Source organism: Mercenaria mercenaria, chromosome 1 (assembly GCF_021730395.1).
Source record: "Mercenaria mercenaria strain notata chromosome 1, MADL_Memer_1, whole genome shotgun sequence".
NCBI lineage: Eukaryota > Metazoa > Mollusca > Bivalvia > Venerida > Veneridae > Mercenaria > Mercenaria mercenaria.
The window spans coordinates 102,601,662-102,625,670 of NC_069361.1; the positions used below are offsets into that span (position 1 = coordinate 102,601,662).

The window sequence follows — 24,009 nt, forward strand, 5'->3', positions numbered from 1 at the left end:
AGAGCGGCGTGATGCTGGCTCAATTTATTCAGGTGTTTTTTTCAGTAGTTTACGTACGTTCATGCGTGCGTGCGAGCGTGTGCGCGTATGTGCGTGTGTGCATGTGTGTGGCGGGGTGTTGCAAATGTACCGAGTAGCACATTAGTCAATAACTTTCAGCCAGCTATAATATCCATACGAATATCCTTCTGTCCCGACTAAACCCTGTCCGTTATGGTCATCCTAAAGGCAAATAGCCCCTGTTCGCCAAACCAATGGACTGGTGAGCTGATTGCAATGTTACGAAAATAGAACTTGATGGAAGGAGCGTGGAACCAGTGTTATAATTTCGCTAAGCCACGACTGTAAGGAAAGTGTCCATGATGTAATCATAACGCTTCGTCCATTTCATGAAATAAAATAACATAACACTTAAGTGATAGTTTCATACATTTTAATAATAGTTATTATTTATTCAAATTTTGCGTCCCAGAAAGCATCATACGATTTGTTTGAGGTAACTGATCCGGACCTAGAGCTCGAACTGGACGGGAAGTCCGGTCCATCGATTTCGCCTATAAGTTCCAGTAGTTGTTCGGTCTCGGACACTGAAGACGTTGAATGGTGTGAGCTATCGCTGAAGTCGCTCTGGCAGCTCCGGGGTCTTACTCCTGTAAAAGAAATATGGTTGCCGATACAATGACTGTTTGTTAGTTGAATAAGCGAAAATGCAGATAACTTTTATTACACGCTGGCAGAATAAGAATAATCAGAACGAAATGCTTGCTCGAGTATAAAAAATAAAATCTGTAAAGAGATCCTTTGGAAGCATAGAATGCAACTAAGCAAAATAATACAGACTCGGTTTGATTGAGTCTGATCATGGAACTGCTTGCAAAAATTATATAGCCATGTCGATTCAGTTTTGATTTTTACCTTCAGAAAGCTAAGTTTTGTTTAAAATTTACTCTATTTTTAATTTGTGTTGTCCACTTTTTAAGGAAATTTTTCGAATGACCCCTTGTGAGAATGAAAGTAACTAAAGTTGGAAATAAAACGTTCAGTGAATAATTACCATGGATAAAAGTAATATATGTCATGTGTTACGAATCGGATAGAAATATCCGTCCCGATGGCACCTGCGCATTTGGCGGTTTGCCGAGTTACCGCCAATGTGCAGGATATTTCTCTCCAATTCGTAAATACATGATTGATACTTTTTCTTGCATATCGTATACATATAAGCCTGTTATTCTAACAGATTAGTTTTCTTGCATAGGTATTTTACATAAAGCAATAGAAATACTTTCTTTGTAGCACTCTTTCTTATATTAGAGTATATACACAATGAATAGTTGTCATTAACAGCACAAGAGTCATCTGGCATGGGGGTGCCAGCATGGGTAAAATCACCGGAAACGCCCGTCCGGTGTGCAAGAATAAGGATGAAAAGTTCACAAACGTTATGCGGACAAAACTGGTAGCCATGCTTGCCGTGTGAAATGTCCATGATTTCGCAAACTTGACCCACATACAGGCCTACCAGTTGATAAATATTGTTAACTAATACAGGCAAAAGGTAAAATTCCGGTGCTAGAGCGCGTGAGGGGTGTTGCACAGTTTATAACCTCTCATGAGCACACTCAAACCAACTCTGCTATACTATCTTGCTTGGTTGCGTGCAACAAGGATCGTCTTTTAGATTTTATTTACTTTCACAAAAGCAGTGGAAGCTGTAAGAAGTCTCCCCTGTCTGGACTCAGTGTTGTTACATTTTCTGGTCATTTGAAATCATTGAGTCCAATTAGTTTTATTGAATTCAGTATGTGCTAGGTACGCGACAGGAGTTTGCACATTTCATTAACCTCTCAAAACAAACTCAATCAAACTGACTCTGCTATTTTATATATATATATATATATATATATATATATATATATATAATATATATATATATAATATATATATATATATATATATATATATATATATATATATATATATATATATATTTACTTTTTGGGGCTTGGTTGCAGTCTATGATTACAAAGAATCTTGTTAAAATTTTTACTGTATATAAAGCAAAATTGTGTCATAAAACCCGTTTCCTTTGATTATCGAAGTGAATCAGAATAAAGTATGTTTTATGAAAGAAAATGAATCCATTGTCATTAAAATTCAACCTGCTTACTATACGATATCTGGGGGTGACTTTTTAAAATGACTGATTTAAATATTCTAAAATACCTTTGCATGGTGATGAGTTGCGTTCTAACTCTGAAGGATCCGGCTCGAACTTTTTGAATAATAAGACCTTCTCTTTCGGCAGCGGTGCGAACTCGTTTAAATATAATCCCTTTCTCTGGCTTGAAGAATGCGAATCATGATTGCTGTCGGTTGAACTGCTACTTTTTGATTCAGCACGTCTGCTTCGGAGCTTGTTACTCTGCGGGGAATTCAAAATCTGAGTGACGGTGTTACAGATGAGGTTGGGCTTCGGTGATTGTGTCCTTTCTGTGACGTCACTATTAGCAGACGGTAAAGAAAGATGTAAAAACGATAGCTTTCTCGGGATAGGCTTAAATTCTTCGCGTTTTTCTTTGCCTGAAGGAGGCTTGTCCTGAACAGCGGGCTTGATTAGCGACTCAAGAAGTTGGTCCAAATTTTGATTGTTGCCCTCCAAGTCATTGTCGTCTGAATCTTTAAAAAAAAGATAACAGTTTGTAAGTGTGACAGTTGAAATTTGTCTTCATGGGTCAACTTGTAATAAAATGACTGAGCCGTGCCATGGGAAAACCAACATAGTGGGTATGCGACCAGCATGGATACAGACCAGCCTGCGCATCCGCGCAGTCTGGTCAGGATCCATGCTGTTCGCTAATAGTTTCTCCAATTCCAATAGGCTTTAAAAGCGAACAGCATGGAGCCTGACCAGACTGCGCGGATGCGCAGGCTGGTCTGGATCCATGCTGGTCGCATACCCACTATGTTGGTTTCCTCATGGCACGGCTCATGTTATTTATCTATTTGTCCGAACGAAAACTACATTCTTAGTTACTCGTGGTCATTTTCGGACTGAAAGTATGCTTTAGGTTTTCGAAATGTCGTCTGCAAAACATAACAGCCACCTGTTACTTTTCTATTTCTTGATAGTAGGCCTAATTCAGTACAAATTAGTGTTTAATGAAATAGATGTTGGAGACATCGATAAGAATTCGGAATTCAGTCGCGGTTTTCATATATATTAAGTCAGATACTGAGTTTAGATCTGTAATCGTGAAAGAAGTCGACCGTTGTTAACACATGGTCTGGTATCCATTATACTAAGTAAACTTTTTATACTTACCGTCTGAATCAATAACATGTTTTGATCTTTTGTATTTTCTTGTTTCACATTCTGTCTGAGAAGCAAGAAAAGGGTCTGCTTTCCCTTTCTCGGGGCAACGCTGGAATAAAAGATAATTGCATTTTGGGTATACTCGTAATGTTTTGAGGATGGCATCAGAAAGGTTGGACAGGTTGATCAAGTAAGTTGGATATCGGCCAACTGTGTCTCGCTGATTTGAGCATTTTGCCTATCAATAGGATTTCAGCAGATTATATTTGTATTTCTCTACTTCATGTTGCATTGCAATAGTACCCATTGAATCAATATGATCTCTATCAATACGTATCATATCATAACACAATTATATCATATATACACATTTTTTACGCTTTTTATCACGTTGACGTGGGCGTCCTAACGGACGTGATGTCGTGTGTATTCACATGTTTGACACCTAGAGAGTGAATTAAAACCACTGCAAAATTTGGTATTTGAAAATTACATCACCGTATAGGTTTCAACGGGTCTATTATATTAAAAGAAAAAAAATCTTTTTGAATTAAATGGACGCCCACAAACTAAATTAATCGCCGTAAAAACGGCAGCGTCACAACTATTTTATATTTAGAGCTAGACTAAAACGCCATTTGCGTAAAAAGTGTGCATTTGACCTTTTCAATAATTGTACATCGGGTGAAGATTAGCTTTTGTTATTATTTCAAACTTGTTATCAAGGATGCAACCTTTTTTTTAAATTTCCACTCATTACGCATTCTTTAGGAGACGTTGGTCGAATTGACTTGGTCTATCATATGCACAGAAAGAAGAAATAGTGATGTTTCAGTGGAAAAAGCTAACACGTGTAAGAAGAATATTACTTTGTGTCTTTTCACATTGAATCTATTAAACTCGTTGAATAAAATTGCATTTATTTTTCATATTATATTCCTTTAATAAATTCAATATGAAAAACACTCATGTATTATCCTCTTTATATAAGGTGTTATCTTGGTATGTTTGTTTTTCACATGTTATACAAGAATAATCTGCTATATTCATTGCATTGACTATTTTACAATTTGCGAATAAGCTGCACACATATCAACAACATAACAAGAGGACTATGACGGTCTTAAGTCGGCTGTCCTTGACTATTTGCCGTACATATGTGTCATGACAGGTTGTATCATGAAAGGTAACAATATTTTAGTTTGTATGAAATTAGATGGAAAAGAGGTTTCATTGAGATACAGAAAAAAAATGACATTGTGATTTCTAATGTGTTTCATTTCAGGCTTAGTCTGTATAACAAACATTGCGACTTCGTAACTCGGTACAGTCTGACCTCCAGAGCGCTAGCTAGTACTAAGTATTTGACCTCGCCTGCTTGTTTGTTTGCTGCTTTCGGCTCAGTGCCGTTGTTGTTGTTTTTTTTTCAAAAGTATTTCAGTTATAAAGTAAACCCTGGGAGAGAAAATACCAAAGTCCCTTCTGGGGCTCGAACCCCGGACCTCGAGATCTGTAGGCGGACACTCTAACCACGTCGCTAAAGGGTTAACCCAACAGCAAGGCTGTTGGAAGTGTAGAGATGGTACCTAAAAAATTCAAATTCATCTTAAATTATAGGTTTTTTTCAGGGTGAAATGATAGCTAAGTGCACCAATTTTCTAAATATGTTTATGGTTTTCCTCTTCTCCATGTCAAAAATAGAAATATTTGATATCTAAAAAATGACTTTCTCAAAATATCTGAAGCAAAATGGACAACTCTTGTATTGACCGTCTTTCAAAGATTTTAGGACTTCCCCAATTATAGTCTATATCAAAAGCTCCCACAGCTAAATAAATTCAATAGAGTATAAGGTAAGTTTACTCTACTTTCAACATTTTGAAAGAGCCTATACTGAACTTCCTTTTGTCTTTTAATAAAGTCAAATTCCAAGACTAGCCAAGAGTCTAAAACACTTGAAAAAATTATGAGTGAAAGAGAATGACATGCTCTTTATTATAAGCTTACCAAAACCATACCAAAAATGTACCTTAAAGAAGTTATTAAAGATTTTATATTGTAAACAAACCCCTACACCATTTTACCATCAATATTTTCCACTCATGAATGCACTCAATTCAGGTGATAATTATTGATATATTTGTAAATGAGAGGCCCCAACAAAAACATTTTTCAAGTTGTGTAAACAGTATAAGTTTTAAATTAATGTTGATATCTGAAATTATCCGATTACTTTGTTTTCAACAATAAATAAAACACCCTTTAGTTTGTTTAGGGTAGTTGACCTGAAACGAAAATCATCAAATAGAGTAATCTCCATTATGCTTTTTCAACATTTATTCGTTTTTCAAGGAAAGCAAATGATCATGCTTGTTCCCTCCAGAGAATTTAAATTGAGAATTGCTTAAAATACATTACATAGAGTCATTACCTGTCAGCTACCTTAACATGTAGTAATTACAACCACATTGTAACAATATTTGTTACCAATTTAACTTTTTTTGTTATTTCTTATTGTTGGATATATACATTTTACATTTTGATATATAAATGTTGTGTAAATCAATGTATCACCATTGAGAACAATAAATAAACAACTTTGACTAAAAGATCAAAACTTAATAACGTTTCTTAATGTTGTTAATTTTCTTCAAAGGAATGTATGCATTATTCTATATAATCTTCATGCATTACTAAACTTTCTATCAGGGCCTCACTACAACTTACAAAATAACTGTCAGTGTAAGTCATGAGAAAAGTGTGCATATTGTATATTTAATACAAAGGGATTTAAACAAATGTAGGTCATATTTTGTCTGCCTGATAAGTTGTTTGAAAAAGGACCTATCTGATTTTTCTTTCACTTTTGATCAATGTTTAATATTGGCTTCAGTTTATTGATCAATTCAGAGTTGTCCCCCTTTGATTTATTTGGTTAGGTACCATATCTAGGAAGTGGCCTATAAACCTACTATCACTACACTTCTCCCCCTTTACTTTTCAGAGCTTACCAGCTCTCCAGGATGACACTCTATGCATGCCCACCGCATGAGTCCGTCAAACACTTCGGACACCATTAAAGTAAACCCTGGGAGAGAAAATACCAAAGTCCCTTCTGGGGCTCGAACCCCAGACCTCAAGATCTGTAGGACACTCAACCACGTCGCTAAAGGTTTAACCCAACAGCAAGGCTGTTGGAAGTGGCCTATAAACCTACTATCACTACAGTTACTAGTATATTACAGCGGACAGCAGCGGACAGCTGACCCAGTCAGTGTTATGTTCCAGAAACAACCTGGCCTACTCAAGTAAGAGGCAGACAAATCCTCCACATGAATCAAATGTGTAAGATGAATAATTTCAGACATAAAGTCGTTTTTCAGACTATCGCGGAAGAACATTAAATTGTCCACTTGGTACTCATTGGTTAAGCTATATTTAAAATGATTTTATGAAGTTCATGAAGAGAGGATCTCGGTAGATTAAACTATTAAAGAAGTTATTTCATTTATTCTTACATTATCAAGAATATAAAATGAAATAAATACCTGACATGTAAAATCACCATGACGTAATCTTGGTATGAATTCAGCACAAGATTGGCAGTAGTTGTGTTTCTCACACCAAAGTTTTCTGGTCTTTGCATTTTTCTGGTGACATACGTGGCAGTAGCCATGTTCAAATTGTTTCAACATGACAGATGTCTGTTGAAAAATCCGACCATAATTCATTATACAGGATCCTCTAACTCAGTTTTTGTCTTAGAATGTTTCCATGACTTTACCAAGACATACATAACGTAAATGACCAACGTCGTTGCCATGCGGCGACGTAATTAACGTCAAACTCAAGATTATAACGTCAGTGATTTTGTTACAAGATGATGCATATGACGAATTTTCCCCATTTACAGTTGAACCGTAATAATTATGGTTACTCATGCTAATTATGAAAATATATTATATACCTATAAATACTCTTTCAAAAATAGGGCCTGGAAAATCCAAAATCCGCTTTACACTGAAAGGAAATCCGATAATATAAATTATAATGGCTGTGCCAGGAGAATATTCTTCTATATTCTTGAGAGTTTTTTTTTTTTTTGTTTTAGATGCGTTTATTATCATTTTGGTTCAGATATAAAAAAAAAACAGGTATATTACAAAAATACAAGACCGGATCGCCCATGTCGTCTGCGCGCTTCCAGTGATCCAGACCTAGAAAGTCTACGACAGTCGCACAACATCTTAAAGTAGGTTACTTTCGTAAGTATCCACCATATTCATTGTTAAATGTTTTCAATCAGATTTTAGTCATGTCATTTTTTTTCAACTTTTGTGAAAAAAGCAGTCTTCCTAATCTAGTTAAAAACAACACGTATTTGAGCCGTGCCATGAGAAAACCAACATAGTGGGTTTGCGACCAGCATGGATCCAGACCAGCCTGCGCATCCGCGCAGTCTGGTCAGGATCCATGCTATTCGCTAACAGTTTCTCTGTTTGCTATAGGCTCTGAAAGCGAACAGCATGGATCCTGACCAGCCTGCGCATCTGGATCCATGCTGTTCGCAAAGCCACTATGTTGGTTTTCTCATGGCGCGGCTCATTTTTAAAAACAAAAAACAAAAAAAAAACAGGAATTCGTTGACATGTTGTATAAAAAAAATCCAAGATGTAATATATGAGAATATACAAACCATGTTTTGTACAATTTAACATAAACCCTTGCCTGTTACTGCATACAAAAACACTTCTTAATATCACCATCTGCAAATTTTGAAACATACTCATGGCATTAATGGACATAAAACAAGAATACATTATGTCTTCCCTATGATTTTATTACAAAATTTAACATAATCGTTGTAAGTTTTACAAGTTCACTGTTTAAAGCTGTTTTCTGCTGGAAAATCTGTCAGAAAGTAATCCATTAAAGTGTTAACAAGCGTTCTAACTCAACACAAGATATTTTGACAAAAGGTTTTATTTCACTGAAATTTCTCATCATTCATTTTATGACTTCAGTCCGTTCTGAAAAGGCACAAAAATACACATGAATGTGAAATGCATTCATAAAATGAGCAAATTTAATTTGTAGGTAAGCATGGGTATAACTATTGGCTCTGTAAAACACATTCCTACCTGTTTCTAATATATGGAAGTACAAAATAAGTCTTTTTCTTCTTGTTATTATCTCCCATCCGTATAGTGGCTCGTTTTTAAACTCGTATTTTGTGACTTTTCAATAATGACTCAAGCAAAAACATTTATTAAAAAATATATAATGGCATAGTATTTTTCGAGGGCTAATACGTTTTCTAAAAGTTAGGTATAATTCGAAAGAAATATGTTCCGAAGTTTTAAGATAATGGAAAATTACCATGTCCTGCATTAGAAAAAGTTATTAATCTTTAGCCTGCTAAATTTCTAAAATGGACTTGTCCATCGTTCAATTTGAGCAATACCATTTATTATTCGAAAGGGTGTTCAATGAAAGTTTACTGACTGAGGAGCCAACAGTGCAGACCATGATCGGCCTGCACAGAGGTGCAGGCTGATCTTGTTCTGCACTGGCCGCAAGACAGAATCACTTGCCACCAACAGGCTAAAGGTTAAGCGTACAACTGGTTGGTTTAAGGTGTTATATTATACACAGTATCAGCAATACAACATTTACAACAATGCAAAATACACAAACAAAGGCTTACAAAAAGCAAATATTCGGCTGAACACAACACGAATGAGAATTCTTACAAAAATCTCTTATATCAATATAAAACACAGATTCATACACTAAACGAGTGGCAACTGTTCTTCTGGTGCATTAAACGTAGCACCCAGTCAATCCCTAGATACGTAAAAACTATAAAACCAATGTATAAGTACTAAAAGGATCAGCTTTAGTAAAATTACTAATTGCTAAAATAACATATAATGATAATGTGCTTGATATAATATATAACGTTAAAAGACAATTTCACATACAGGTTCATTGTTAAAATTTTCATTTTTTTAAAGTAGCTGGAAACTGAACTATAGTTCTTACTCGTTTACAAGCCTATGTTCTCGGCTAACCTATGATACATTTAGTCTGAAGGTTTCGAAATGTAACTGTCATTTCTTATTAATATGAAGTTCAAAACTTGATTACTAGCAACTTTAAAGAAATATAATAAAGTTAGGTTGTGATATGTCTACCGCTTTACTGAGAATGGTAATAAATCAAAGTCCAAAGCTACTACATGATTTGTCGGAAATTGTTCGGCAGTGACTGAAAAATGGCACATTTATAGTTCTGTTACAACACATACCACCAGTTTCATTCCATTACAGTTTTTACACAAAAAGACTAAAAAATAAATTTAACACAGAAATGTTTATGTTTCTATTTCTTTGTGATGATTCCAATTTCAGAGCACGTGATGTCATCGACATCGTCTGGGCATGCGCAAGTCCTGCCTCCATTTGGTGTTGGTAAACAGAGATATCGGCATCCGCCATTTTGTCTCAGACAGGCATTTGTTACTGAAAATAACACGTGGATATCATTTATACTTAAAGCACACTTTGCGTCAATAGACAACAATTGTATCCGCTCTCTCTCTATTTAAAGCACGGTTACTATTTTAAAAAGTGGACGAGGTACTGCCATGCAATACAAAGTCCGCTACTGGAAAGCACCTACTTTTCTCTACTGCAGTATAACATAATGAACTGATATCTGTCAATGATGTATAAACAATATTGTACTATATATACAATATGTTATAACAAAACACTTAGATTAAAATTTGCATATATAACAAGAGCTGTCAGTGGACAGCGCGCTCGACTATTCTCAGTGCTTGATAGTATAATAAAAGCAATGAGTAAAACTTTTAACATTACAATAAGCATATTCTAAGTCGAAAAGGGGCCATAATTCAGTAAAAATGCTTGATAGAGTTGCCTCCTCCTTTTTACAAACTGGGGTCATGATGGTAAACAAGTATGCAAAATATGAAAGCAATACCTCAATGGACTTTGAAAATATTTGGGGTGGTACGCAAACTTGAAAAGGGGCCATAATTCAGTCAAAATGCTTGATAGAGTTGCCTCCTCCTTTTTACAGACTGGGGTCATGATGGTAAACAAGTACGCAAAATATGAAAGCAATATCTCAATGGTCATTGAAAATATTTGGGGTGGTACGCAAACTTTAACATTTGTGTGACGCTCACGCTAACGCTAACGCTGCACTACGCTAACGCTCACGCCGACGCCGGGGCGAGTAGGATAGCTCCCCTATTCTTCGAATAGTCGAACTAAAAACCTACAGTTGTTTTCATATAGAATTTTTTTGGCCAATTATAAAACAAGTTATCATATATGTTGTTTATAGTAACAACAAAGAGAAATTAATCCTTAAAAAGTCTAAATAATGCAAGTCCACAAGAAACTCTACCAGTTAGAGATAGGTCAAAATACACCTAAAAATTGGATGTAATATGCATGCTGTACCACAGAAAAGTGGTCTTGATTTTTCCCTACGGCCAGTAATAAAAAAGTTACAATACAATCTATTTATAGTAATAACAAAGGGACGTAATTCTAAAAACAAGGATACCTCATGGTGGTGAATATTTATGCCAAGTTACATCAAAATCCTTTCATGCATGAAGAAGAAATGCTCCGGACAAAGTCATTCTTGTATCTGACCTTTGGCCTCTAAGTGTGACCTTGACCTTAGACCAAGGGCCCGGGTTTGCGCATGACATGTTGTCTCATCCAGGGGGATATTTGTGCCAACTGATATTTAAATCCTGTTATGCATGACAGTAATATTATAATCCCTTGATGGATGACAGAGTTCTGGACCGGACAGAAAAAAACCTATTGACCTTTGACCTCCAATTGTGACCTTGACCTTTGAGCCAGGGGTCCGGGTTTTGCGCATGGCACGTCGTCTCATCATGGGAAACATTTATGCCAAGTAATATTAAAATCTCTTTATGGATGACAGAGTTATGGACCGGACAAGAAAAAAAACCTGTTGACCTTTGACCCCAAATTGTGACCTTGACCTTTGAGTCAGGGGTCCGGGATTTGCGCACGTCGTCTCATCATGGGAAACATTTGTGCCAAATGATATTAAAATCCCTTAATGAATGACAGAGTTATGAACCGGACACGAAACAGACCCTGTTCATGCCATGTTAACACTTGACTGCTAAGTATGACCATGACCTTTGAGCTAGGGGTCTGAAAATTGTGCATGACACATCATCTTATTATGAGGTACATTTGTGCCAAGTAATACTAAAATCCCTTCATGGATGGGAAAGTTATGAACCGGACAGGAAAAAGGCCCCGTTGACCTTTGACCTCCAATTGTGACCTTGACCTTTGAGCCAGTGGTCCGACTTTTGCGCATGACACGTCGTCTCATCATGGGGAACATTTGTGCCAAGTAATATTAAAATCCCTTCATGGATGAGTTATGGACCGGACACGAAATTGCGGGCGGACGGTCGGACAGACGGGCGGAATGACGGAGAAGCGCATTCCTGTAGTCCCCGAAACTGGTTTTCAACCAGTAGGTGACTAATAAATAAGCATACAATATTTAATTATATCGTCCTTTAACTGGAGCGCGTAGCTTACGAAGCATGAAAACCGATGGGTGCATCTTTAAAATAAAATAGTAACAATAAAAGTAAACAAGAGCACCGCCTTGCGGGTGCTGACGCTCATCTGATTTTTTTTTGTGTGTAATAGAAATATTGTCCTACCGATGATTTTCTAAGTTTAAAAAGGGCCATCATTCTTGCAAAAAGCAGGATAGAGTTATGTTTCTTGATGTACAGTGTCCACTTATGATGGTGAAAAACTGTTGCAAGTTTTAAAGCAATAGCTTTGATAGTTTATGAGAAAAGTTGACTTAAACATAATACTCAACCAAGAAAATGATTTTCTCAGTCCAAAAGGGGCAATAATTATTGCAAAAAGCAGGATGGAGTTATGTTGCTTGCTGTACAGGGTCAGCTTATGATGGTGAACAAGTGTTGCAAGTTTCAAAGCAATAGCTTTGATAGTTTAAGAGAAAAAGTTGACCTAAACATAAAACTTAACCAAGAAATCTGATATTTTCTAAGTCCAAAAGGGGCCATAAATCTTGCAAAAAGCAGGACGGAGTTATGTTTCTTGCTGTACAGGGTCAACTTATGATGGTGAACAAGTGTTGCAAGTTTTAAAGCAATAGCTTTGATAGTTTAGGATAAAAGCTGACCTAAACATAAAACTTAACCAAGAAAACTGATTTTCTAAGTCCAAAAGGGGCAATAAATCCTGCAAAAAGCAGGACGGAGTTATGTTTCTTGATGTACAGGGTCAGCTTATGATGGTGAACAAGTATTCCAAGTTTCAAAGCAATAGCTTTGATAGTTTAGGAGAAAAGTTGACCTAAACATAAAACTTAACCAAGAAATCTGATATTTTCTAAGTACAAAAGGGGCCATAAATCTTGCAAAAAGCAAGATGGAGTTATGTTTCTTGCTATACAGGGTCAGCTTATGATGGTGAACAAGTATTCCAAGTTTCAAAGCAATAGCTTTGATAGTTTAGGAGAAAAGCTGACCTAAACATAAAACTTAACCAGGCAACGCCGACGCCGACGCCGACAACCGCTCAAGTGATGACAATAACTCATCATTTTTTTTCAAAAAATCAGATGAGCTAAAAACAAAAATGAAATAAAAATGTAACAGGCAGTTACAATTACCTCTTGGACAGAATTCGCCGACTGCAGAAATGCCATACAGACGGCCGTTGCCGCCGACAGGAAGGGTTAACGGCTCTCCTTTCTCGCCGCCATCACGGTGGACACTTGGTACACCATTGCTGTAACAGTAACAAGGGTGATAATGTGTGATAATGTGATTGTCTCCTCTAAACTTGTCAGTATGCTGATATAAGCTATGCGGGGTACAACAATTTAAATATCAATTTTTTTACGGTAGACCTTCAACCATACCAGAGACCACTCGTTTAAAGAGCACTGAGTACTATCATCTCTTTGAAATAAGAAGTGCCATTTAACGGACCAAAAATGCCATTAAACAGAACAATTATTTTCTAAGGTAGTAGGCCTGAAACAAATGTGTAAAAAACTTCTTTACAGTTGAGATTTACTACATTACGTTTACTCACATTGTCCAGTCACTCCAGTAGATGGTGTTACCGTAGAAGGTCAGATCAAATGGATATGGTGCATCCTCTGTGATAACCCGACGACCAATGCCGTCGGAACGTATACACTCAATTCTGTTAACGCCGGCGTCGCCCCAGCAGATTTGTTGTGTGTAGTAGTCTATGGTAAGACCGTTGGGCAGTCCGAGATCCGTGTCGACGAATACTTCACGGTCTGTGCCATCCATATTTGCACGTTCTATAGTCGGGTTGTTTCTGTACCAGTCTGTCCAATACATTACTCTGGAAAAGAAAAAAAATACTGTTACCAACAAGAAAAATATGAAACATTATCTGGTTGGTTTTTATGTTTTCTTCGTTCCTATAAAAAGCTTCAATTCGAGTTTAAGGGAGGTTCAAATATTTGCGTTTCTGTTAATTTCGCATTCTATAATATGATCTTCAGATAGTTTTATGACGGTCAAAACTGAACTCCAATTTTTCTCGCTAGTTCTTTTTATGGCTCAAGATATCGAGGCATTTGTAAGAATGATTTCATTTGGCTTAATGAACAGACTCCTAAGGTATCTTGTCACAAAACCAAAATGTTACTTACCCTCTGGATGGATCAAGGATAATGGCTCTAGGATTAATAACACCATCAGAGATCAGCGTTTTCCTGTTTGTGCCATTGATGCTAATCACAGCTATAATGTCAAGACCAGAATCTGTGACGTAGATGTTCCGCGCAATCCAGTCAATAGCTATACCTTCGGGAGAGTTGAAACCTTAAACAAATCAAGAGTATCCTGTTGAATTTAAACCAGCTGAATTAACTTTAACTGCAACGAAAGGGTGACTGAGTTCTGTTAAAGCATTCTGCAGACCGCCTACTGGAAAAAATAGCGCTCCTACACCACGACACATGGTCGTGAGTGCGTCTGTGCTCCAATCCGCAACCTAAAATTGAGTGGTTAGAACTCAACCTACAGTCAAGCATAATAGCAGGCATGGAATTCGTACGCACGTTTAAACTGAAATTTCATTTAAAAATGTTTTAAATATGTGTCTTTTTTAATATCATTAAAGACACATTATTTATACATGACAATTGTATTATACCTGCAGTAACGAGTTCCTTATCGAATCCTTGCAGGTTGGCCCTGGAGATACGACCACGTGACACATCAGTCCAGTAGAACGTCTGGTCTACACAATCTGACGCTACACCTACTGCAAGCTCGTCTGCAAACGTGAGCAAATTACTTATTTCACAAATATTTAATAACCGATTACTAGTTATTATGTCACAAACAGCAAGTACACAAGTTTTTATGTGTTTGTCTTCTAAACCATCGACTATACATAAGCAAGTAGAAAGAAGCTTTTTCTTCAGGACTCCTAAAACAGTTGTCTAAGAACGATGTTAAAAATTACTGTTTGAAATTGTTATCAGCAAAAAACATAAAAGTTTTTTGCATGGTTTCGTGGAACTACAGGTAGAACAAGGTTTACTAAAGGTAAACTCAACAAAATATGTCGGTGAACAGAATTGGCAGAAAACTAATCGAGAATATATAAATAAAAGTTTGTTCAAAGGAGTATATACGTAATAGTTTTAGAAAAGATGTAGTAGACACTGGTGTAGTTACTGATGAAGCTTTCTACTAAACCCTGGAGACAAGGAACATCGTTACACCTCCACTGCGCCACAACAGCTCAGTCCACAATAAAAAAAACAACACTTGTCAGAAAGTTTAGATAGATTACACCAATCTTTATATAAGTGTTTCGTTGTTAAGTAAGTCTATAAACTAAAGATCACTTTTAGAACCTCGACTTCTTCTTCTTCTTAATTCTACACTCCCTCATAACAATGAAGATTATGTGTTTTATCAGCGAACGCAAAACAGTGAGGTGAGAGACCATATCATTTTGTATCTAGGTACACAGATACTACTGTTGTATTACCTCCATCGCGGATGTTGGTCTGAAAACTCGCTCAGGCCTAGGTCGATGGTTCAACCAAGGTGCCCGACAAAGCCTGAAACAATGCCTGAAAGAGCACCTGGGGTCCTCTCCACCATCAAATTTCGTCAGGCGACCTACATTTCGTCGATGTTACTTTGAACCTAACAAATATGTACAATTACCTGGAACATAAAGCACCCTGGAACCGTCCGAATCTTCCCCGTTCTGCTGGTATGCCACCTTATGTATGGAATAACCACGTGAGAATAGCAGATAATTCATCTCGTCCCTCATTGCTGAAATATAAAATACTTGTGCATGTGTTACGTAATGTTTGACCCGTCTAGTCGCTAACAGGGTTTTCTGTTGATTTCTAAATTAATACTAGTATCTAATAGCATTGATTATGAACAAAGAAATTGCTGAACTTTTGAAATGTTTCTACTAAGTTTAATTTTTCATAGAAACCAATTGTGGACTTGCAATTTTGTTTTTGTCTACATATTTTATCGTATCGTATCCAAACCTTTCATAATAATTTATATAGCATAAAGTAATATAATGAGTACAGAGAACTGTAAACCCTGAAGCTCAAATGCAATCATTTATATAGGAATTTTCGTGACTATAGTTTGTCCAACACGTGACGTAATTATCACTCATTTTATTCCAGCCGTCAGGGGTGGTAACTACTTGCACAGACTGGGGATAGACTTGAACATACGTTTGGTAATTAAGCTGATGAATCTATTAACAGGTCAAGACTGAAAGTTATAGACGTCTCGGTTCGCTGAAGTAAAAAAAAATCTAGGCAAGCTTTTTATATAACTGGACGAAACTGTGTGGCGTTTTGTTTTCTTCAGATGAAAATGTACAGTTGATTTGCTGCTGGACATATACTTACGTTGACAGGTCCTACCGTCTCCGCGGTAACCTTGGTTACATACACACACGAACGTGTCAACGTTCAGCAAGCAGGCAGCGTTAGGATCACAGTATCTTGTATCACGTCGACAGTCAACGCCTATTTTCGAAAATATGAAAACATGTACATATTAAGTATAAACAACAAGTTTAAAAATTGCATCATATCTTTTCATTAGATGCCAGCTGAGGTAAAATAAACTAAGTAAACGTCGAATGAAAATCCCTTCAAAAAGTGTTTTCGAAATGACTAATGTTTTGAAAATATTTAATGTTTAAAGTCGTAGCATACAGCATATACACATGTTGTCAAAAGATCTCTATTCTTTTTTATAACTTGTCACACTGTGGTTGGATCATGGACTTTTTGAAATTTTATGTAAAAAGTAGGCTAATACATATCTGTGAACGTTTAGTACTATGCTCTTATTCAAATGACACCACATGTATAAGCGTCTATAGATAATGCAAAGAGATCAGTTGTGCCACGTGCACTCCTAATCTACAGCTGCAGTAGATATTATGACCCTGTAAATATCTTTATAAGCAAACACTTACCACGTGGTCTGCACGTGATGCCATCGCCGTCATATCCCCTGTTGCAGCGACACCTATACTCCTGTGAGGCAGGGTCATACAAGCACTGTCCTTGTTCCGAACAGTTGTCCACTTCATTGCACGGAATAACTGCCATAACGGGAAAAAATCATACATCAGTCTTTTAAAGAGATTCTAAGCATTGAGCTCAGCTTTTATATTTAGGAAGCTTTTTCCGCGAAATCCGAAATGAATATTTTTCTACATTTAATAATTGTAACATCTTCTTAAATAAGGCAATAGTTACACTTCCGCACATACGGGTTTTTCTAAACTGGAGAGCAGTCAAAGATAATCAACGTAAAAAGTTGGTACCATGAATTCATACATAGTATGGATTTAAAATAAATGTGGAACTTCATTCCTTTTTGCTGCTCGAAAAACACGAGCACCATCAACATATTTACCTCTCCTAATGCAGACCTGGCCATCTCCCGAGTACCCTGGATTACATCTACACATGTACCGGCTTGTGTCCCTGGGGTCGGGCAAGCACTGGGCATTTACATCACAGTTATTCAAGACATTACATCCCTCAGCAATGCAACGGCGTCCGTCCCCTAAAATACAGTCCAGGGAAGTTAACATCTACTGACCTCCATTTTGTTTATATCTAGCCTCTGTTCAACCCATGGCAGATTATGTTTGGAACAGTTGGGTTGCTATGATGAGAGAGAAATATTACCGCTGAATATGGACGTTTTGTCATCATTTGCATCTAGGTTTTTTTCATACAGTCCAACAAATTATTAGTTGCTACTTTTATGTTTAAAATGTGAAGGCGTCGCAAAAGATTTCGCCTCACATTGATTTGTTTTACATACCTCTGTACCCAGAGTTGCAGAAACATACATAGTTTCCATAGCTGTCTTCTGCACATCTAGCGTTGGCGTCACAAATGTCCGCATCCCGACAGTCATACGGTACACAGCGCGTGCCGTCACCTTGGTAACCAGCAGAACACACACACCCGTACCTTCCCTCTGACTGGTCATACCGACAGACGGCGTTCGGGTGGCAGTCGTCACATACACGCGATATATCTCCTAAAATAACGGCATATATCGAAGTAAATGTGTCGTGTCTACAGTATGTATGTCACAAACATAATTATAGCTTATTAGCTTTGTATCGGGAAATATGCACGAGTTCTGCAGCGGAAATATTGCGCTCCTAAAGTCGCGCAATATTCTTCCGCTAGAGAACAAGTGCATATTTTCCGATGCAAAGATAATAACCTTTTTATTACATACGTATATATACGTATAAATGTAATGTAAATATTATGAATTTGTTAAATAGCCTGAATAAGATTGACAATACTGAACTAAATAAAAGAATTAATGCAACGACACATGTTAAATTACGTCACGCACCGATATGAAATTCAGGCGTCAGTGTATGGAAAAATATTGACGTTTCCGGTACCATTGCAACATAAAGGGGAACAGAAACGAGTATGTAATAACATAAGGAATGCCGAAATATGACCTGTCGACTTTAGTCAATGTAATAGTGTTATTATTTTCTTCCATAGGGATAATATTATATACAGTATCATTTTCGAAACAACATGACGAGAAAAGGCGGAATAGTCCCTTAATAAAAAAAAAAACAATTCCTGAATAAGCATCGTTTTCTTCGAAGAGTTATGAGATGCTGAAAATTGTCTGACTCGACTAAATGAAAATAATATATATATAATATACAATAGAAAAGGTCCGAGGAAACTTACTGATCTCATTACAGTATCGTCCATCTCCTGTATACCCTTCTTTACAAACACATCGGTATATCATCCGGTCCGGATCAATCACACAGTCAGCATTGGGGTCGCAGTCACACTGTCCTGTCATCAAAAGAAAGAAGTTTTTGTTTTACAACATGGTCTCAAAACAACCAATAATATATTTCATATAACTGCAGCAACATTGTTGCTATGGTAGTATGACATCGAAGCCCTGTACACGTTCTGTTCTATGGCGTGAAATCACCTTCATATTTAACCGACAACTTCCGAGCTTGCACGGGGGAGGTCAGGATGTTATTTTAAAAATGGATGGTAACAATTTCTCAAATACACACTGCAGGAGTCAAAGACGCGTAACTAGAAGTTAGCACAGTTTATCACTCAGCCCCGGAGGACCGTAAAAGGCTACATATATAAAAGACATTCCGATGAAAAATATATTGAAATCGATATATATTATTTAACCATTTAACACGTACCAATTTCAGATGATTCACAGAAGAGACCGTCTCCACTAAAGCCCTCCGTGCATTCACAGTTGTACCTCTCTTCGATGTCGTTATATACACACTCGGCATTTTCGTGACAAATGTCGACCTCGTTGCAGGCAAATGCTGAAATATATATTCACTGAAAGACTGAATAACTACTACCAATTCGTTTCCTTGAGAAAACTATATGCTTCTATTTCAATTTCAGCTTAACTATACTGACACCATAGGTGGGTCATTCAAGAAGTCGTAACGCTAATTTGACCTCTATATATTTAAAACGTACGCAAATTACAAAACCTGGCTATATTTCTCGAGTCATCATCATCATCATCATCATCATCATCATCATCATATTTTTGTTATTGTTATCTTACCTGCTCTTTTTTCAGGTTATATTGAGTCTGCCTCTTTGTTTTTTTTTTTCTTTTTCAAAATAAATATAAAATTTCAAACGCGCACGTGATCAGATGGGGAAGGGTAAAATAACGACTCACGGATTGGTCGGCATCTTCCATATTCATCACGCCTGAAGCCTGACAGACATTCGCACATGGGCTTTTGTTCTACACTGTTGAACACGCATCGTGCATTATCGTCGCAAGTCTCGTCTCCACACTGCCTGACATCCTCACCTAGTATAAAATCATACTAACTGAAATCATTCATATTATGTGACGTTATAGCGCACGTACGTTATTAAATACGTACAAGTACATACTTAGCGCATTTTGTTCACCTTTCGTGCACGATCGCATTCGTGCGACTATACTTCACATGCAATTACTTCACATTTTCCGTTTACGAGATTACATGACTTACATTTACTTTGGACTAAAAAACTGTCTTCATTTGATGCCATTGACTAAATACAAAAAATACATTGATAAGTAAAAATGTTTTCCAATTTTACTTGTAAATTGCTAGAGCATTAAATATGTTCTACAATATAGACTGGAGTTCGGATCGTATCAGACCATGTAAGAAAATTGAACGAAAGTAGTGGTAACTGGTTATGATGAAATGAGCCGTGCCATGAGAAAACCAACATAGTGGGTGTGCGACCAGCATGGATCCAGACCAGCCTGCGCATCCGCGCAGTCTGGTCAGGCTCCATGCTGTTCGCTTTTAAAGCCTATTGGAATTGGAGAAACTGTTAGCGAACAGCATGTATCCTGACCAGACTGCGCGGATGCGCAGGCTGGTCTGGATCCATGCTGGTCGCATACCCACTATGTTGGTTTTCCCATGGCATGGCTCAAATAGTGTTAGTCAAGAAACCCTTCACGCAACTGTCAGTGAATAATAAAAAACTTGTGCGAAGATTATATAATGTATATTAGCATAATTTACAAGTTTTAAAGACAACGAGGCACCTCCATACTAACAGACAGGCAAACACCTTCACTACGGTTGTGTGAAAATATCCAAACTAGATAGTATTCATTTTTGAATTAAGTCACGTCAATCTGAATTCATTTTAGTAAGTTCAGCCTTGGAATGCGTATGCATGTTTTGTTTATTTTTGTTGGGTTTAACGTCGCATCTTTCCAGCTCTGATGGTGGAAGAAGACCCCAGTTGCATTATTTCATCACGATCAGGCAACGACCTTCCGTAAGCCAGCTGGATGGCTTCCTCAGCGTAATCATGTAAGAAAATGCCAATATTATTGTAATATTTATGTTAGATTGTAATGATGGTACAGCCCTGCTATCAAAATGAAAGGTCCTCGTAAAAAAGATAATTATCAACAGAGCCATCTAGGATGACCTTAAGTATACACCATCACCAACAAGGCTACCAACCTCCTGACCCTTCGTATACTTCTGTAAATAATTGTTTAAGTCATTTCAACTTCATATTATAACAAAATCACATAAATACTAGATATAAAGTTGGAAGAAAATATCTAGACGACGACGAAGCCTGTCTTTCAGTCGCAAATGTTTGAGTCTGCTTGCTTTCTTAAAACAGAATTATCGTCGTGCTTTCGTGTTTTCGTTCTATAGTTGGATTGGGCGGAGGCGGGGGCGCCAACACGACAGCACGACTGAGGTAACATAGTCATGTAACTGTATACGAGCGCTGCAAAAGTGGCAAATGGATAACACAAGGCCACCGCCTGAAAGTGCCTCGCCCACAGGAGCTTTGACTCATGAACAGGTGCAAAATGAGTTTTAAAACCATCTTCCAAAGTTTCAAAGCAATATCTGTAACGATATTTTGAAAAATTGTAATTTTTGCGAATTTTCAAAGGCCGATTTCTTCAAGGTCAATGTCACTAGGGGGAACGGACTCATTATGGGGGTGTAAAATTAGTTTCTAAATCATCCTACAAGGTTTCAAAGAAATATATGTAACGGTTTTTGAGTTGCTCTCAATTGTTGACGCCATCGCCTCCGCCGCCACCGTCCCGGAATTTGGATCGCTAGGTTTCGCTTCCATTAAAAGTGGGCGAGACAAAAAAGACCTTTTTTCTAATTTGACAGCAAAACAACAAATATAAATCTTGCATAAATCAAATTAATGATCATGCATTTTTTAAAGAATTACTATCAAAATAAATATAAATAATGAATATAATAACACTTGTAAACGTATAAAGACATGCTGTTTAGAGTTTAAAAAACTACTTACGTGTACATGTTATGCCGTCTCCACGGTAACCATGGTCGCACTGACACTGGAAAGATCCCGGTGAGTTGGAGCAGATGGCGTTTTCAGCGCACGTGTCAAGGCGAAGGTCACATTCGTCAACGTCTGAAATGAAACTTAGTGGTACTTTGAAAGTATCTAGCACGCAGGTACACAACTATGTGTAGACATAGCAACAACCAACATTAATTAATGATTTTATGTACATGTAATAACATTGTCTGCCGTTTCTTTACAATAAAGTCGCTATCACGGAAGAACATAAACACACAAGTTACCTATACAGGTCCTGCCGTCGCCGACGAAGCCTGTCTTACAGTCGCAGATGTATGACTCTGCTTGTGGGATACAGTCGGCATTTTCGTCACAATTTTTTGCACCTTCCTCGCATGGATCTGTACCTGCATAAACACAAATAAACATCATTTTTGTTGCCGTATTTCAAAATTAGATTTACATAGAGTCACTGTTTGCTGTTTAGAGTCACTGTGAATATCATATAGCTTTGCAATGCACTTCATTTAGCAGAGCAAACTTTTTTTGTTTTCGTTTTAGCGCCGTTTTTAGAAAAAGTATTTCAGTTACACAACGGCGGGCAATTCACCTAACCAGTGTTTCTAAATTTTGTACCTGTACTAATCTGTTCTCCGCAAGCAACTGCCAACTTATCCACATGAATCAGATGTGGAAAACGAAATGACTTCTTATAAAATCTTCATTGACAATATACGCCTCGCCCGGGGATCGAACTCATGGCCCCACGATCCGTAGATCTCTGCTCTCCCTGAGCTGAGCGGACGGGTCGGAGAATAGAATTAGTTACACTATAAGTCATCAAAAAAAAATATATCGAGTTTATACACTTTTGGTAGCTGAATGACATCACCTTCTGCCTTGTGTGATTTTTCTGTGGATCTCTCCAAAACAGGCAACATTTTTAAATATCCATAGTTTGAACAAATCATAAAATCCAAAAGATCTTTCACCATGTTTTGTAACTTCCCTTGCATTTTATTCATTTTTGTAAATAAAAATAGTTACACCCACGAAAACATTTTTGAAAAGTCAGCAAACCAGTGACATAATAACGGCCCCGGAAAATGCCTTAGACAAATTTAACTTTTGTCGAATTGAGTATTTATGCTATAGGTCTGAAACCTAAATATAGACCTGTAACTCAAATTATTGCCTTTTTTATAATTAGATTGCGGGGCTGGGGATGGGAAGTCAGCTTGATTTATGTATGAACAATAAACACATTACATGTTTATGCCTTTACAATAATGTCAAAAAATGGCATCTGATACAAAAAAAGTTAATACCAAAACTAAAGATACAACGGACATTACAATTGCAGGATATCAAATTTCTAATTTATATTCAATACTTTGACAGAATTGAAAGGCGGTAGAGATTTAACTATTTCTTTGTTTCATTAAAACAATACAAACCAGTCTTAACGGGTCGATAATTTCCAATTGTCACTTACAAGAAGCTCTCTGTGTAATCCTTGTTTATTATACAAAAAAGGAGATTAAACTATGATTTATTACGAAAATGGGAAATAATGAAAGTAAACCACCGGAGGCAAATTCTAACAGTACAGAAAACAAGGTCAAAACTGAAAATAAACCAACACGCGCTGTATCAAAGACGCGAAGATTCGTTGAACCATCCAGTGACAATAGTAGTGAAAAGAAAACTACAGGTGATAGCAAAAAGCAATCTGTAGATGATAAGCCAGTTGATGAACTGACTAAACTGGCATTTGAGGGTTGGCTTTATGAAAGACTGACAAAATACTTCGAGGATATACAAGAAAAAGTTCTGAAACTGAAAATAAGTAAAGACGAAAGAAATGATATCGGCGCAGCGGTAGACGAATTTTTGGATTTTCTATTCACTCAAACGGAAATAGTTGACCGACGATTTCGTATCAAGTCAAAAGATATCATCAACGTCGGGCAGTTTTATGAAAATCTTGACATTATTCATGTTGACGAGTTGCAGTTTTGTATTGTGATAGATGATCTATCGAGAGAGAATATACATAAAATTGAGAGAGACGTAAAAGACAGTGACGAATTCCTGAAAGTATTTCTGACAGAAAACTGTGCAGTACGATGGGAGGAATGCGT

At 37.0% G+C, this 24,009-nt stretch overlaps 2 protein-coding genes across 2 annotated transcripts in view; both read right to left on the bottom strand.

The window, feature by feature from the left end:
- Positions 1–416: 416 nt before the first annotated feature.
- On the bottom strand, positions 417–7,126 carry LOC123545345 (uncharacterized). Its single transcript, XM_045331672.2, has 4 exons — positions 6,865–7,126; positions 3,326–3,425; positions 2,227–2,679; positions 417–650 (listed from the first exon to the last, which is right to left on the bottom strand). The coding sequence occupies exons 1-4, from the start codon at positions 7,045–7,047 to the stop codon at positions 451–453; spliced, it is 936 nt and encodes a 311-aa protein (XP_045187607.2). The 5' UTR covers positions 7,048–7,126; the 3' UTR covers positions 417–450.
- Positions 7,127–8,135: 1,009 nt separating this feature from the next.
- Positions 8,136–24,009, bottom strand: part of LOC123528513 (nidogen-1-like) — a 29,356-nt gene continuing 13,482 nt past the window's right edge. Inside the window, exons 10-24 of the mRNA XM_053519027.1 lie at positions 22,150–22,272; positions 21,854–21,976; positions 19,713–19,850; positions 19,204–19,338; positions 18,710–18,823; positions 17,799–18,020; positions 17,382–17,534; positions 16,936–17,064; positions 16,358–16,477; positions 15,636–15,749; positions 14,605–14,727; positions 14,099–14,270; positions 13,504–13,785; positions 13,076–13,194; positions 8,136–9,840 (exon numbers count right to left, since the gene is read on the bottom strand). Of these exons, the coding sequence (XP_053375002.1) occupies positions 9,701–9,840; positions 13,076–13,194; positions 13,504–13,785; positions 14,099–14,270; positions 14,605–14,727; positions 15,636–15,749; positions 16,358–16,477; positions 16,936–17,064; positions 17,382–17,534; positions 17,799–18,020; positions 18,710–18,823; positions 19,204–19,338; positions 19,713–19,850; positions 21,854–21,976; positions 22,150–22,272 (2,207 nt within the window). The 3' untranslated portion in view covers positions 8,136–9,700. The remainder of the gene's footprint in view (positions 9,841–13,075; positions 13,195–13,503; positions 13,786–14,098; positions 14,271–14,604; positions 14,728–15,635; positions 15,750–16,357; positions 16,478–16,935; positions 17,065–17,381; positions 17,535–17,798; positions 18,021–18,709; positions 18,824–19,203; positions 19,339–19,712; positions 19,851–21,853; positions 21,977–22,149; positions 22,273–24,009) is intronic.